Below are 14130 nucleotides of genomic sequence, written 5' to 3' on the forward strand. Positions count from 1 at the left end.
GGACCGTGGGGGCCAAGTCCCGACCCGCGGCCGGCGGGTCCGCGTACCTGCGCCCGGGTCGAGGTGGGGGCGTGTCCCCGCGGGTCCGTGCACCTGCGCCCGGGCCGCGGGGTACCTCCGGGCTGGGGGCCGGCTCTCTGAGCGCGGCAGGGGGCGGCCCCCCACAGGGAGACCCCCATGCGGCAGGGGGGCGTGTCCGCGCTGCAGGCACTCCCCGAGGCGCTCGGGACCCCCGAGGCTGCGTCACAGGGTAAGGAGTGACGCCATGCCGGTTCCTTCATCGTAGGCACCAGGGCGGACGCGCGGTGGGAATGCGGGGAGGGGACCCGGTTCCACAGCTACGGGTCGGTCCCTCGGGCGCTCAGGGTGCCCCAGCTCCGCCTCTCGCCCCTTAGGAGCCTGCGCCGGGCCGCAGCCGGAGCCGGTGGGCGGGGCCTGAGTGGGCCCGCCCCGCCCCGCCCAGCATCCCACACTGCCCCGCGACAGGAAGCGGAGTCACGACTTCCGGAACTTCCGGCGATTGCTCGTCGGGCTGCTGGCGGCTGAGCGCCTTAGCTCGCGATGGCCGCGGCCGTCGCTATGGAGACAGGTAAGTAGCGCCCGGAGCCCTCGCAAACGCAGCTACCCCGGGCCAGACACCTCCTCCCGCTTCCCCGGGGACTCCTGTCCGGCGTAACTCCGGCGGGGCTCCTGTCCGCGGCGCCCTCCTCCTCACCTGCCGCGCAGATGCCGGCCCCTCCTGGCCTCCCGAACCCTAGGTCCCCGGTCCCCCGACCCCCTGACCTCCCGAACCCCAGGTCCCCGGGCCCCCGGCCAGGCCCCAGCGGGAAGACCCGCCTCCTCCTGGGTGTTTTCCTGTGTCCCCGATGAGCTCGCTTAGGTTTGAGATGTCGCCAGACCGTGTGCCGTTCTGACTCCGACGTTTCTCGCACAGGCGCACACCCGGTCGACTCTTGTGCACCTAGCGTTCTAGACGTTTTCCTGATGGACTTAGCACTCGCTTAGTTGTTGTAGCGCAGGAGGCATAGTTCTTAGCCTTCCCGCATTGGTCGCACGCTGTCCTAGGGCTGAACGTCCTGCCCCGTGGGTGCTCCTTCTCTTCAGCGAAGCTTCTAACCTGGTCTCATGAATGAGGGCTCTGCTTTCCCTAGATTTGTAAGGAAGGGTTATCTCCTCCCACACCTGGCTTAGGGAAGCCAGCCCATGCCCGTATTTCTGCAGAAATAACTCTCAGCAATACTCAAGTCTCTTTGCTGCCGTTTTCTTTCTACAAACCAGGATTAGAGAGTGACTTTTATTTTGGATGATTTCTGCTATCTTCCCTCCTAGATGATGCTGGAAATCGACTTCGGTTTCAGTTGGAGCTGGAATTTGTGCAGTGCTTAGCCAACCCCAATTACCTTAATTGTAAGTTGTTGAGCACTTTATTGAATTGGGTAGCTGTTAGTGATCTCTGACAGAAGAATTGCAATTCGTAATAATACCTGTTTTTAGATATACTCAGTCCAGTGGAATTACTGCCGCACTTACACGGGCACGTGTATGTGTGTGTATGTGTGTGTTGAACAAACCAGGGCTTATGTTTTGAATTCAGTGTGTGTTGGTGGTGGGGAGGTTATCTAAGCAGATGCTTTATGTTAGGGGTCACAAATCAGTAGTCAAGAGTTGGTTTGCTCTACAGATTTTTTTTTTTTTTATGCCTTTCAGTTCTTGCCCAAAGAGGTTACTTCAAAGACAAAGCTTTTGTTAATTATCTTAAGTACTTGCTTTACTGGAAAGAACCAGAATATGCCAAGTATCTAAAGTAAGTTTAATTTTTATAGTCCTATATATATGTATAGTTTATTATATTCCAGAACATTGATATTTAACAGATTTTCTTGTTTTACCTTGGAAAAAATATATTTTGAATCTCTCCACTTCTTTTAGTTGCCTCCACCTTCATATCAGACATTCTCATTTCCAACTTGGATTATTGCAGTGTCCACTCCCTGGTTACCCCTGCTTCTGCTCTTACCTTCCTCCTGGGTCCTCCCTCCCTCAAGCCAAACCAAGCAAAACAGTTTTCTACACAGAAGCCAACTTGATCTTTCAAAAATGTAAATTACAACATGACCCCTTCTTGCTTAGAACCTTTCAGTGGCTTCCCTTTGCATGCAGAACAAAATCCTGTCTCTTTTCTTGGACTAAAGCCCTATGTGATCTGGCTCTGTTTTTTTACATTATCTTAAAATGCGTGTGTGGCTGGGGGTACAAGGCTTAGCATAAACAAAATAGCTGCTTGATTTGAAACACAAACAAAGGCCAATTAGTGAATTATTTTGTCTCACTGAGTTTCTGACCCTAACGAACCTATAATCTGCCTGAAAATTAAGAGCATGGGGTACTTACAAGGAAGATTATCTGGAGGAGGTGACCTTACCTGACATACCTCGGATATTGTGGGTTTGCTTCCAGACCACTGCAGTAAGGCGAATATTGCAGTAAAGTGAGCCAAATGAATTTTTTGGTTTTCCAGTGTACTTGAAGGTTACGTTAACAGTATACTGCAGGCTATTAAGGGTGCAATAGTATTAAGTCAGAAAAAGGGCACATCAATTAAAAAATTTTGTTAAAAAATGCTAACCATAGTCTGGGCTTTTAGGCAGTCATGATTACAGATCACCATAACAAATGTAATAATAATGAAAAGTCTGAAATGTGAGAATTATCAAAATGTGACACAGACGTGAAGTGAGCAAATGTTGTTGGAAAAATGGTGCCTGTAGACTTGCTTGATGACGGGTTGCCACAAATATTTAATTTGTAAACAAAAACCCCAAAAAACCCCAAATAAATCAGTATGTCTGTAGCTGCTGTCTTTTTTTAGGGCCTCCTGTGTGCCAAGCACAAGGTTATTTAAACCTTGAACTCATAGCTCTTCTTTGTCTTAAGTCAGAAAACAATAGTGAAACTTCTTGTGTTTTGTTTTTTAAACAAACACATTCGATAGGAAAATGATTCAAACTTGTCCTTTGTTCAGGTCACTTTTTTGATCTGTGTCAACTGATTCACAAAGCCCACATCCTTCTGCCTGCAGGACCCTTTGCACCCTTACTGGTCCTCTATAAACAGTCACCTAATTAATAATCCAGAGAAAAGACTTTTTCTTAGATGTTGTGTGTATGTGGACTTGGAGACTTCGTGTCGACACGGAGCCACAGGCACAGTTACGTTCACGTCTCCCCCCCAGCATTGCTGGTTTGGCCGCCTGCCCTCTGGAGGGGCCGAGTGAGCACCAGTTGCTCTGTTCAGGGACGGCCAATTCCACCGTTAGCTGGATGCTGGAAAGTTTGTCCTTATTTTGGGATAGAATACATCCCTGTTAGCTTTAAGCCATGTTTCTGGTTTTGTCCCTGAATTCACCCGGACCCAGTCTGTGCCCCCTGGAGGCACCTGCTCCCGTTCAGGAGAGGTTGCAAGTTATCCCCTGTGGGCATTCGGTCTGCACGGGGTCTGTGGAGGAATCGCCACCACTGAGACGCTGGGAAGTCTCTTACAATGATCCAAACTCTGGAAGAGCCGAGAACTGCTGGTCCTGTGCTTCCAGGTCGGTGCCTGGCTGGCCCGAGGGCAGCCGCCATGTACAGACACCCGCCCGCTCTGACCCGCTTCAGCGGGAGCCAGCACCCTGCCCCGTGGGGGCTGCTTCTCTCTGCTCTTCTCAGCCCCCTTCCGCCACTTCTAGGGCGCCCTCCTTCGGGTGTTCTGCAATCGTGCCTTTCACTGCTCAGCCAGGAACTAAGTACAGGCCTTCCGAGGTGGTCAGGGTGGGCTGGGGCAGATACGTTTCTTTTCTTCGATAAGTGTGACTTGAGTTTACTTTTTTTTGCAGGGGGGAAGGGGCAAGGAAGCACATTGCTGACTTGCTGAGAGTTTTGTGTCCACTTGAACCCTTCAGTTTGTTTCTTTATCAGTGTTGTTAACTGAGTTCTTCATTTACGTCTTATTTACTTTTTAAAAATCTAAATGCAGAATTTTCCTTTTTTATTTCTTTTATTTCGTCTTGTTGGTTGATGCTGTAATTGTAGCTGATCAAAATCCGCTCTTGTCCTATCATTTAGCGCACTCTGAGCATTGTCTTTTACCGGTTTGAGAAATGACCGCTGCAGGTCGGAGTTCCTTCTATTGACTGAGTGGCACTTGAGACTATTCTCTTGGTTGTCACATTAGTTTAGTTTACAGATGAGGAAGCTGTACCAGGGCCCCCAGCTGGTGAGTGGCAGAGCTGGTATTGAAACCCAGGTGTTGTGTGTGTGTGTTTGTTTTTAGAGAATGGAGCAGGGGAGGAATGGGCAGAGGGAGAGAGAGTCTTAAGCAGATTCCATGCCCAGTGCAGAGCCCCATACGGGGCTCCATCTCCCAGCCCTGAGATCACAGCCTGAGCCGAAATCAAGAGTCAGATGCTTAACCGACTGAGCCACCAGGGAGCCCCTCAAACCCAGGTCTTTTTAACTACCAATGCCTCGTGGAAAGGGAAGAGCCAGGTGAGGTGTTAGCAGGGCATTTCAGGCGTAGCTGCCAACAGCGACAAGCAACTGTACCTTTATTATCTTGGAAGGACGGCATTGGTGTTGGGCCCTGCTCCTCAGTGTGGTCCTCTGGCCCGCGGCATCGCTGTGGGTCCGCATTGAAGAAGTGAGTCTCGCACCCTAGTAGCTGTTTGCACACTTCAGCCATTTGTATGCTACTTGCAGTTCTGGCTCTGCGTGCTCTCTACACACGAGTTTTCATCGACTCACTTAGATTTTCTGTCTTTTCTGTTTGAAATAATGTCACTTAGAAAATAGCTGGAAAAATAGTAAAGAGAATTCCTATATATTCTTCACCCAGATATTGTAAATGTTCACATCTTCCTGGGAACGTTAACATTAATATATTATCTAGTCTGCAGACCTCATTCTGATTTTGTCCACTGGCTCATTCATGTCCTGTGTCTGGGACAGTATCCAGTCTAAGCCACTGTGCTACATTTTGTCTTTGTGTCTTCTTAGCCTTTAATCTGAGTTTCTCGATACCTCTTTTTTTTCCCCTCCGTGAGTGTGACCCGGAAGTGATATTGTAGGCTTCTTGGTGTGTCTCATCAGGAATCATGGAAGTCTGTTTGACCTACTACTGGAAGTGTTAACTTTGATCACTTGGTTGAGGTGGTGGCTGCCAGGTTTCTCCAGATCAAGTTACTAGCTTTCCTTTGTGTTTATAAGTATCTTGTTAGGAAATACTTTGAGACTATATAAATACTTTGTTTCATATCATACTTTTATCCACTGATTTTAGCATCTATTGATACTTGCCTGAAACAATTTTTACTGTGATTTTCTAGCATTCTTTCTACATTCATTAGTTGTAATTTAGGTGTAAGAAAAGAACCTCCTCTTATTCCCTATTTATTTATTCATTTAAAAGAGTTACATCCGCATGGACTCTTGGATTCTTATTTTTATTTTTTGGATTATAATTATGTATTTTCTTGCTCAAACGATTCCAGATTTGGTCATTAGGAGCCCCTTCAGATTGGCTCGTGAGTACTTGGGACATATCCCCATAGTTTTTTGAGCACTTTACTTCCTGGCACTACATAATGTTCCCGGCTCATCTTGTACTTTCCCTGCCTTAGCCCTGGAGTCAGCCATTTCCCCCAAGGAACCCTGGAAAATGCTATTGAAAATCCACGATTTGGACGTTGAGTGTGCTCGTCAGTTCCACAGTCATTGATTCCAGGCCCTCTTTGGCACACACAGGCAAGAAGGTGTGTGTGCGTGTGTACGACACACCGTGTCGACTTCTGATATTTGTCTGTCTCTGTGTCTCTATGTGAAGAGCCAGGAGTTCATGCTGATGGTTTCAGTGGCAGCTCCAACATGCAGGGTCCATCCTCGCCTCCCCCCTTCCTTGTAACTCCTTTTCTGATGGTCGGAAACTTGGCTCTCTACGGTATTTACTTACTCGGTGGCTCAGTGTTAGAGTGTATGTGAAGCAATTCCTTGTGGAAGACTAGAACACAATATTCATGCACAGTTCTTTGTAAAACGGACTCAATTTTGAATGAAAGTTGTCTTTACCACTATTGGCGGAAAACCAGTAGTTACCAGTTAAGCAGATAATTGCTAAAATGAAAAAGTGTTCACGTTCCTCATCTCGGACACCGCTAGAAGAGCACGGTTTGCCCCCAAAGTTTGACTGCACTTTACCAGTTACCGCGGGGTCTTGGGCAGGTCGTGTAGTCTTTCCGACTTCAGTTTACTCCCTTGTGAAAATTTGGCTTCATGCTGACTTTGGAAGACAGGCTTCTCTGCAGAATCCGGAACCACAGAAGCCTGTACTGCCAAAGTGAGCCAAGTCGATATTCTAGAAACGGTAGGCTACGGGATCGTTTCTGAGCGAGTGGCTAGATTGGAGCTGGGCGATACTGACCTAACTGCTGTCGACGCCTCACTTGTGACCCTGGCGCAGGTACCCTCAGTGTCTGCACATGCTGGAGCTGCTGCAGTACGAGCACTTCCGCAAGGAGCTGGTGAACGCGCAGTGCGCCAAGTTCATCGACGAGCAGCAGATCCTGCACTGGCAGCACTACTCGCGGAAGCGGATGCGTCTTCAGCAGGCGCTGGCTGAGCAGCAGCAGCACAACAACACAGCCGGGAAGTGAGGGCCCCGCGGGCCACGCCAGGCCCTCCAGACGCGGATGTCCTGCTCTTGTGCCGTGAACATGGACTCTCTCCAGCTGCCTTTGTGGGGTAGCACTTAGAACCTTCAGTGTGCTATTTCAGCCAACTAACTTTTTATTGTTAATAGGTTACTTCTGTCAAACCAGAATTTGTCGTACTTTGGTTTCCCTGTGGATTTGTAAATTATTATTAGTACTTAACCAACTGAATAAAAACAGAAATGTGAGGTGCTTTAAACCAGTTTAAGGGTGCCGCGAGGGATGGGGTAGGGGGAGGGCCGCCACAGGTCTCAAACTCTAAGCCTACCTGTTCCTCACGTACGGTGGGCCTGGGCAAGTCCTTCTCCTCCGACCTTCCTGTCCTTCAGCTGAGCTGCCCTACCCTCTTACCGACAGAATGAGAGGAAGGGAGTCAGCAGGACCTGCAGGAAGGACTTACCTGTATCAGCACTTGCTGTGCAAGAGGGCTTCAAGGAACGGTCGTGGGTAGGTCACTGACCTAGTGACGGCAGGGAGAAGATGGGTGGTGAACTTCTAATTGGACTCTTGACCTTGGACTAAAATAAAGATGACGGGCCTCGGGTATGTGTGATCATCCAGCCCCGCTGACATTTACACGGCAGGTGCGATGGTATGTGCGTCGTCCCGGTCCCGTTTCACTTGCGGAACCAGCCTTGTCCATAAAGGAGGAAACTGAGGTGTACACAGGTTAAGAAACTTGTCTACGGTCACACAGCTAGGATCTGGTCACCAGTGTCACCAACTCACGGGCTGGGGCTCCTGGCACCACGAGGTTCTACGCCTCTGACTCCCTCTGCCACCTGCCTCATCCCGAGTGGTGAAGCGCGCTCAGTGAACCGCACGGCCCGCGGCGAGCAGAGGCTGCATGAGTCGGTGCGCTCTGCTGTCCTCCGCTGGCTGCGTTACTTTCTACATTCTGAAGCCAAAGACGATGCTTTAGGAAGAAGAGTTCTTTGTAAACTTGTGCATTTAAGGTAAAAGATCCTAACTCCTTCTGAGACTTGGAATTTGCTTTCTGCGCTGGTAGGGACTTTTAGATATTTCTGTCCCCTCCAACAATCCACTCCCTTGTGCTACTGTCACCGCTGAAGACTTATCGTACGCACACCGTAAAGATTCCCATATATCACAAGCAAACTGAAAGGTTCACGGACATTTTATTTATTTATTTCCTTAAAGATTTTATTTATTTATTTGACAGAGACAGCGAGGGAGGGAACACAAGCAGGGGGAGTGGGAGAGAGAAGCAGGCTCCCACCGAGCAGGGAGCCCGATGCAGGGCTCGATCCCACGACCCTGGGATCATGACCTGAGCCGAAGGCAGACACTTAACAAATGAACCACCCAGGTGCCCCCACGGGCATTTTAATAGCACCTTCTATTTAGACGTGAACCAGTTTTTTTTTTACATCATCATTTATTTATTGCTAACATGAATTCAAAGCCAGTTTGCAATTGCCTTTCTAACAGAGCAGATCAGGAAATCGAGACACAATTGCCATCATCAAATCTTAATCTTCAGAGAACAACATCTCCACGAGGTTGGCCTGAAGACATTCAGATTCCACCAGTTTTTGAGGCTGTAAGAGAAGAACAGTCTGATCTTAACCCACAGCTACAAAAATGTTATTAGGAGGGGAATGTGTCGTCCTGCTTACAACAGAAATACGCCATTCAAAAACTATCAACTAGTTGTAACAGGTCTTATGAAATAGTTAAGCTATTTGTCTTCAGATGAATCACTAAAATACTAGCTCCGCAGATGAAAACGAGAGACAGCAAGCCCAGTGCCATTCCCTTCCCCTCAGGTCTTTAATTTAGAATCCCAGGGCCGTGGCTAAACTAGGGGAGGTGCCCTTTCTTTTCGACCAGAGTTCTGGATTAAGCGGGAACAAGTCCTGTGCTAGTGTTGTAAGGGAATGATGTGTTAACCAACTTTCTTGAGCTACGCTTAGAGAATGTGAATATGAAGTGGCTTTTAGAAAGCACGAAGAAGACCTAATATTTAGAAATTTGCATTACGAACAGTTTCTTGGGATTGGCCATCGGGATGGACAGCCAGGTTGTAAATTTTTAATGCACTCTGAACACCAATGTGATATTTGGGATGAAATGTCAAGGTCTTTTCTGACAAGGGTGAACTATGAAAAGAAAGACACTCACTGTTCCGTATTTAAGTAGCGTAGGCACTGCCGTCACCTTCAGGTGTTTTCTGAAGTCGTTGTTTGGATCTTTCCAACTATTTTGAAAAGAAAAAGTGATCATGGTTTCTCACGTGTTTGATCTATTCCTACATTTAGTCCTTCAGTAAAAATTGTTTGTGTTATAAACGTGAATGGAACCTTGAGGACCATGGATTTGTGACTCTGCACACCTTTCCTTTAAAGTCTGACTATGATATAAAATCAACGCAAAGGCGGTTAAGTTCTGCACTAACAGTGGGCCAAATTTATTGAATCACCTGTAATACGAGTGGCTAAATACTCAAAGTTTGTATTGAATAACTCCTAATGGCTTGACTTGCTGGAATATACAGAGAACCCCAGTTCCGAGGCCCTTCCCGCCTACGTTTGGCACCTCTAGTGCCTGTCTGGGAAATCAGAAGGAATACACGGGCACTTACTAAGGTTTCTCTCCCACTTGGCAGTAGATGAACACACATCCTTCATTAATATGCTTCAGCCCCTCTCGTACGACTGGTTCAGCTTAAAACGAAGAAGATAAAATAATTGCACATCCGCTGTGGAAGATGGCACGGCGAAGCGGCGTCTAGGTAAGGCCGCAGACCTTCCCCTGCAGGTAGCGGAGGGGGCTGATGAGAGCCGGGAGACGCAGGCTGCGTGCTGACTCAGCGGCTCCGGGAAAACACCGCCGGCCCTGCGGAAGCGAGCGTGCTAGCCGCCTGGGGTGGTGCACCGGCTCGCGCGGAGCGGGAGCGCTGGGGGAACGGGCTGGGAGCGGACCCCCTCGCCGGCCCCTTCCCTTCCCTCCCCGCGCCCGGGCCGTGGCCAGGGCCGGGCAGCCCGTCCTCCGGGGGGCAGCCCGTCCTCCGGGGGGCAGCCCGTCCTCCGGGCGGCAGCCCCCCCTCCGGACAGCAGCCCCCGAGCCCCCGCCTTACCCTGCACGCAGTCGGGGCACCAGCTCTTCCCCCGTTCGTCCTTGGAGCCGGTGAAGTAGGCGAAGATGGTCTTGCCGTGGTGCTGCTCCACGGCCCGGCTGAACTCCTCGAAGCCGGACACGCTCACCTCCTCCCAGCCTGCCATCGGGACGGCGCGCCGCGCTAGGAGGGCCGGGGCCCCGGGAGGCGCGGCCGCGGGGCGGGGCCCCGTGCGGGGCGGGGCGCGGCTGCTTCCGGCGGGGCCGGCGGCGGGGCGGGGCCCGGGGCTCCGCGGCGCTACGGGGGCCTTGGGCGGCCATAACGCCTCCGCGCCGCCTTTCTGTGCTCGCTTCTCCTTGCTCTCCGCGCCGGCCCTGCGCAGACACCCGAGCTCCTGCCCTAACCGCCCCGGCCCCATGTGCGCTGGCTGCCAAGCCCGCCGCCGCGCAGCCCCAGGACCCCTAGGTGGCTCGGGAGCCCTAACGGCTCCCAGGCCGCCCTGCGCCCGTTGCTATGGCGACCGGGCGAGCGGCCGGAAGCGCGGCCTAGCGGGTCCCACGCCCGCTTCCCGGTAGCCGCGCCGCGCCCCAGGCCAGGTGGGCTCGGGCCGGGGCTGGGGGGATTCTGGGAAGCCGCGCCAGGAGCCGTGGTCCCGGGGCCCAGGAGACCCTGAGCCGGGGGCGACCCCGCCGCCCTCGCCGCCGCCAGAGTTACTCGCGCTCCCGCCGCGGCCTGGGGGCTCCCGGGGGGTCTGGGGCGGGGGTGCCGGGCGGGGGTGCCGGGCGGGGGTCGGTCCGCGGCGGCCGGAGCGCGGAGTGCGTGCGCGCGTGTGTGCAGCGGCCTCGGCGGCGGGCGGGGAAGGCGCGCGCGGCGCTGCAGCCATGAGCGGGGCGGCGGGCCGCTGCGTGGGGCCCAGCCGGCCGGGACGCGGGCGCGGGCGGCCGTGGGGGAGGAGGTGCGCCGCGGGGACGCCCCGAGGCCGGGTAGCGGGGCGCCGGCAGCGGACCGTGGCGTGGGAGACGCGCTGCGTGGGCGCAGACCGGCTGCGGGACTGTCGGCGGCCGCGGGGCGGAAGAGCCGAGGCCGGGGCCCCCGGGGCCGCAGGCGCGGGCGAGCGGGGGGCCCCGGGGACCCCTGGCGCTGCAGGCCCGGTTGAGGCGGCGGCGGCCCTTGGGGCCGTGTGGGTGGACGGGGCTGTGGGGGAGCCCCAGGTCGTGGGGCCCGTCGGGTCAGTGTGGGTGACTGGCACCGGGGGGCAGGACGAGGAGGGGGCGCTTCATCAGAGTCCCCGGGGCGGTGAGCGGAAAGGCCTCCCGGGCTCCACGGGGCACGAGAGCATTCTGGAACTGTGGCTGAAGGTGCAGGCTATGAGGGCAGCCTCGGGCTGTGGGGAAGGAAGCACGGTGGAGCTCCACCCGGTACCTGCAGGGGAGGGCCCGGTTGAAAGGGGTGTCCCCGGCCGGGCTTCCTGGGTAGAGACCGGCCGGGCTGGCCTCACGGGACCCTGGGTGAAAGGACAGGCCAGGGCAGGGCCCCGGACCCCAGGAGGATCTGCAGCTGTGGGGCTCGGGGCAGCTTGTGGGACGGCCTCTGGCTTGTGTGGGCAGGGACAGACCCAGGACCTGCTTCCTGGGGGTGTGCCTGCAACCCTGGGGACAAGTTCTGAGATTATCCCGTACCTGCTGGGGAGAGGACAGGCTGTGGGGGTACCTAGAGCCATGGGCTGGCCTGAGGCTGTGCAGAGAGAGATGGGCTGTGGGGCTGCTCCAGGTTTGTGGGACAGGGGGCAGCCGGTGCAGGTGCCGGGGGTGCCGGCTCGAGAGGTGGTCTGTGGGGACATCCCCGGCCTGTGGGGAAGGGGACAGGTTGGGAGGATGCGCGATGCTGTGGGGGCACCTAGAGGCGTGGAGGAGGAAGCAACCTCTGTGGGTGCCCTGGGCATGTGGCGGAGGAGGCAGGCTGTGGAGGGGATGGGCTCTGGGGGTGTTCCTGGCGTGTGGGGTGCTGGACAGCCTGTTGGGGTGCCTTGTGCTTTTGAAGAGAAAGCCAGATGTGGGGGTGACCCAGGATTCAGGGAGAGGGGACAGGGCATGTGGGTAGAGACTGGGTCTGGAGGTGACCCGGGGTCATGGGCAGCCGCACAGACGGTAGAGCTAAGTGGCCGTGATGAGCCGGAGGGAGGCCCTGGGGGTGCTCCAGGCCTGTGGGGTATAGGGCCAGGAATGGGAGTACCTTCGGCTTTGGGGAAGGAGACAGGCTGTGGGAGTGTCCCGGGTCCGTGGGGGACTGAGCAGCCGGTGGGGGTGTCCCAGGCTGTGGTAGTGCCACCTGGAGCCCAGGGAGAACAGGTGAGCTATGGAGGTATCCCCAGCCTGTGGGAGAGGCAGCAGGCTCTGGGGGTGCCTCTGTCCGATGCGGTGCCAGGGCTTGCTGGGCAGGACACAAGCTGCGGGAGTGCCATGAGCCTGTGGGAGAGGAGGCCCGCTCTGGAGGAGCAAGAGGCCCTGGTGCCAACAGTTTTAGGGGTGCCTGGGCCTGTGGATCAGGAGGCTGGATGTGGTGACGTGTCCTGTCTGTGCAGGAGGAGACAGGCTGTGGGGTGGCCTGACCCGGAGGGGATGCCCGAGGCCGCTGTTTTGCCCAAGCACAGGTGTGCCCCAGCAGGGGTCCCCCCAGAGGTGGGTATGCCAGGGCCTGGAAGGGTCCCTGCCAGGGTGCCTGCCGCGGTGTGGGTATCTGGCCCTGCGTGTCAGGAAGGCAGCTCCAGAGATGTCTTGGACCTGTGGGAAAGGGCTCGTAGCGCCACGCTCCCCGTGGCTCCTGAGGAGCTGTGGTCTGTGTGTGAGGACACTGGGTCTGCAGCTTTCCCCGGATTGTGGGGAAGGAGACAGGCGGTCAGGGTTCCCGAAGCACCTGGGTTTGTCGGGGAGGAGACAGGCCCCGGCGGTGTCCCCAGATCTTGGGGAAGGAGACAGAGTGCCCGGGCTCCTGGGGCTGCTGAGGTGCCCACGGCTGCCAGGGTGCCTGGTCCTCTGGGGATGGAGGCCAGCTCTGGGGGTTTCTCAGGCTTGTCAGGAAGGAGACAGACAGCTGGGGTGTCCACAGCTGGCGGGGTGCCTGTGGCCCCCAGGACACCTAGGCCTGTCTGGGAGGAGTTGGCTCCGGGAGGTGTTGCAGGCCCATGGGGGCAGAGGGAGACAGCGCCAGGACCTGCAGACTCCTGGGCTCCCACAAGGGTGGGGGTGCCCAGCACTGCCAGGATGCCTATGCCCGTGGGGGAAAGGCTGGGCCCTGGGGACCCCTCAGGCTTGTTGGGAGGGAGGTGGACTGCTGAGATGCTCGCGGCTGCGGGCGCTTCCGTGGCTGCAGGGGTCCCTGGGCCGATGATGGCTGATGCCGGCTCTGGGGATGCTCCAGGTGTGTGGGGGCAGAGACCAGTGATGGATCTGCCCGCTGCTGCCGGGGCTGCAGGACCTGCCCACGGGGCGACTGGCTCCGACAGTGTCTCTGGTCTGTGGAGAAGAAGACCCAGTGGACCGGCCGCTGAGTCTGTGCGGGTGCCTGTATCTTTGGGGGTGCTTGCGGCTGTAGGGGTTCCTGCGACGGGGCGCGCGCCTGCTGCGGTGTGGGTGACAGGGTGTATGGGAGAAGAAATGGCTACAGCTGCCTCGGGTCTCCCAGCATTGAGGAGACAGTCCGTGGAGGGAGCTGGGGCTTTGGGCGGGGCGGAGGCAGGAGGCTGCAGTCTGGAGCTGACTGGGGGAAGCCAAGCGGCAGGGGTCCCTCACATCCATGGCTGTGGGACCAGGTCATGGAGCTGCCCCCGGCCTGGTGCGGGAGAGGCCGACCATGAGAGCATGTGCGCCGTGTCATGGACCAGAACCGCCGTGGGGGCGCCTGACGCTGTGGGGGTGCCCCAGGTTTCAAGGCTGGAAACTGGCGTTGGCTGTTTCAGGGATCACCTGCAGCAGAGTGGGGGGGGACAGGCCTCAGGAGCGTCTGGAGCTAGGGTGAGGGGGAGCCCTCTGGGAGAGCCCCGTGTGGGGGAGGACAGGTTGAGGGGGGCCTTCCAGTAGTATGTTAAGGAGCAAGTGGGGGGGGTCCTGGGCTCTGTGGGAGGGACAGGTTGGGGGGAGGTGTGGCCTGGGTTACGGACCAAGACACAGGTTGTAGGGGTGTCACAGGATCGAGGAGAGAGGCTTCGTAAAGATGTCCTAGGGGATGTTGGGTGACAAACTGGGAGGTTTCCTGGAGCCGTGGGGAGGGGACAGGTTGCAGAGAGGGGTGTCCCGGGCATTTGTACAGGGGG

The 14130-nt window shown here is 55.6% G+C and overlaps 4 protein-coding genes across 4 annotated transcripts in view; 3 read left to right on the forward strand and 1 right to left on the reverse strand.

Annotated features, from left to right (window-relative positions):
• Window positions 1–472: 472 nt before the first annotated feature.
• MED31 (mediator complex subunit 31) lies at window positions 473–6930 on the forward strand. The gene is made up of 4 exons (XM_045804862.2): window positions 473–589; window positions 1330–1407; window positions 1708–1804; window positions 6493–6930. The coding sequence occupies exons 1-4, from the start codon at window positions 562–564 to the stop codon at window positions 6683–6685; spliced, it is 396 nt and encodes a 131-aa protein (XP_045660818.1). The 5' UTR covers window positions 473–561; the 3' UTR covers window positions 6686–6930.
• Window positions 6931–7862: 932 nt separating this feature from the next.
• On the reverse strand, window positions 7863–10053 carry TXNDC17 (thioredoxin domain containing 17). Its single transcript, XM_045804863.2, has 4 exons — window positions 9843–10053; window positions 9348–9429; window positions 8888–8963; window positions 7863–8304 (listed from the first exon to the last, which is right to left on the reverse strand). The coding sequence occupies exons 1-4, from the start codon at window positions 9985–9987 to the stop codon at window positions 8236–8238; spliced, it is 372 nt and encodes a 123-aa protein (XP_045660819.1). The 5' UTR covers window positions 9988–10053; the 3' UTR covers window positions 7863–8235.
• A 42-nt stretch (window positions 10054–10095) lies between these two features.
• Window positions 10096–14130, forward strand: part of KIAA0753 (KIAA0753 ortholog) — a 78631-nt gene continuing 74596 nt past the window's right edge. The window contains exon 1 of the mRNA XM_045804865.2: window positions 10096–10417. The gene's annotated coding sequence lies outside the window, so the exon portion shown is untranslated. The remainder of the gene's footprint in view (window positions 10418–14130) is intronic.
• Window positions 10417–13941, forward strand: LOC123797158 (uncharacterized). The gene has a single exon (XM_045804922.2). The coding sequence runs from the start codon at window positions 10703–10705 to the stop codon at window positions 13895–13897; it is 3195 nt and encodes a 1064-aa protein (XP_045660878.2). The 5' UTR covers window positions 10417–10702; the 3' UTR covers window positions 13898–13941.

This window comes from Ursus americanus, chromosome 14 (assembly GCF_024610735.1).
Source record: "Ursus americanus isolate L20-20 chromosome 14, mUrsAme1.1.p, whole genome shotgun sequence".
NCBI classification, from domain to species: Eukaryota; Metazoa; Chordata; class Mammalia; order Carnivora; family Ursidae; genus Ursus; species Ursus americanus.

Excerpts from the sequence above, each read along its gene's own strand:
- MED31 (XM_045804862.2), top strand. The coding sequence starts at position 562 with ATGGCCGCGGCCGTCGCTATGGAGACAG. Across the intron at positions 590-1,329 it reads GGCCGTCGCTATGGAGACAG|ATGATGCTGGAAATCGACTT; the intron begins GTAAGTAGCGCC and ends CTTCCCTCCTAG. Across the intron at positions 1,805-6,492 it reads GAATATGCCAAGTATCTAAA|GTACCCTCAGTGTCTGCACA; the intron begins GTAAGTTTAATT and ends ACCCTGGCGCAG.
- TXNDC17 (XM_045804863.2), bottom strand. The coding sequence starts at position 9,987 with ATGGCAGGCTGGGAGGAGGTGAGCGTGTCCGGCTTCGAGGAGTTCAGC. Across the intron at positions 9,430-9,842 it reads GTGCCCCGACTGCGTGCAGG|CTGAACCAGTCGTACGAGAG; the intron begins GTAAGGCGGGGG and ends CTTCGTTTTAAG. Across the intron at positions 8,964-9,347 it reads CAAGTGGGAGAGAAACCTTA|TTGGAAAGATCCAAACAACG; the intron begins GTAAGTGCCCGT and ends TTTTCAAAATAG.
- LOC123797158 (XM_045804922.2), top strand. The coding sequence starts at position 10,703 with ATGAGCGGGGCGGCGGGCCGCTGCGTGGGGCCCAGCCGGCCGGGACGC.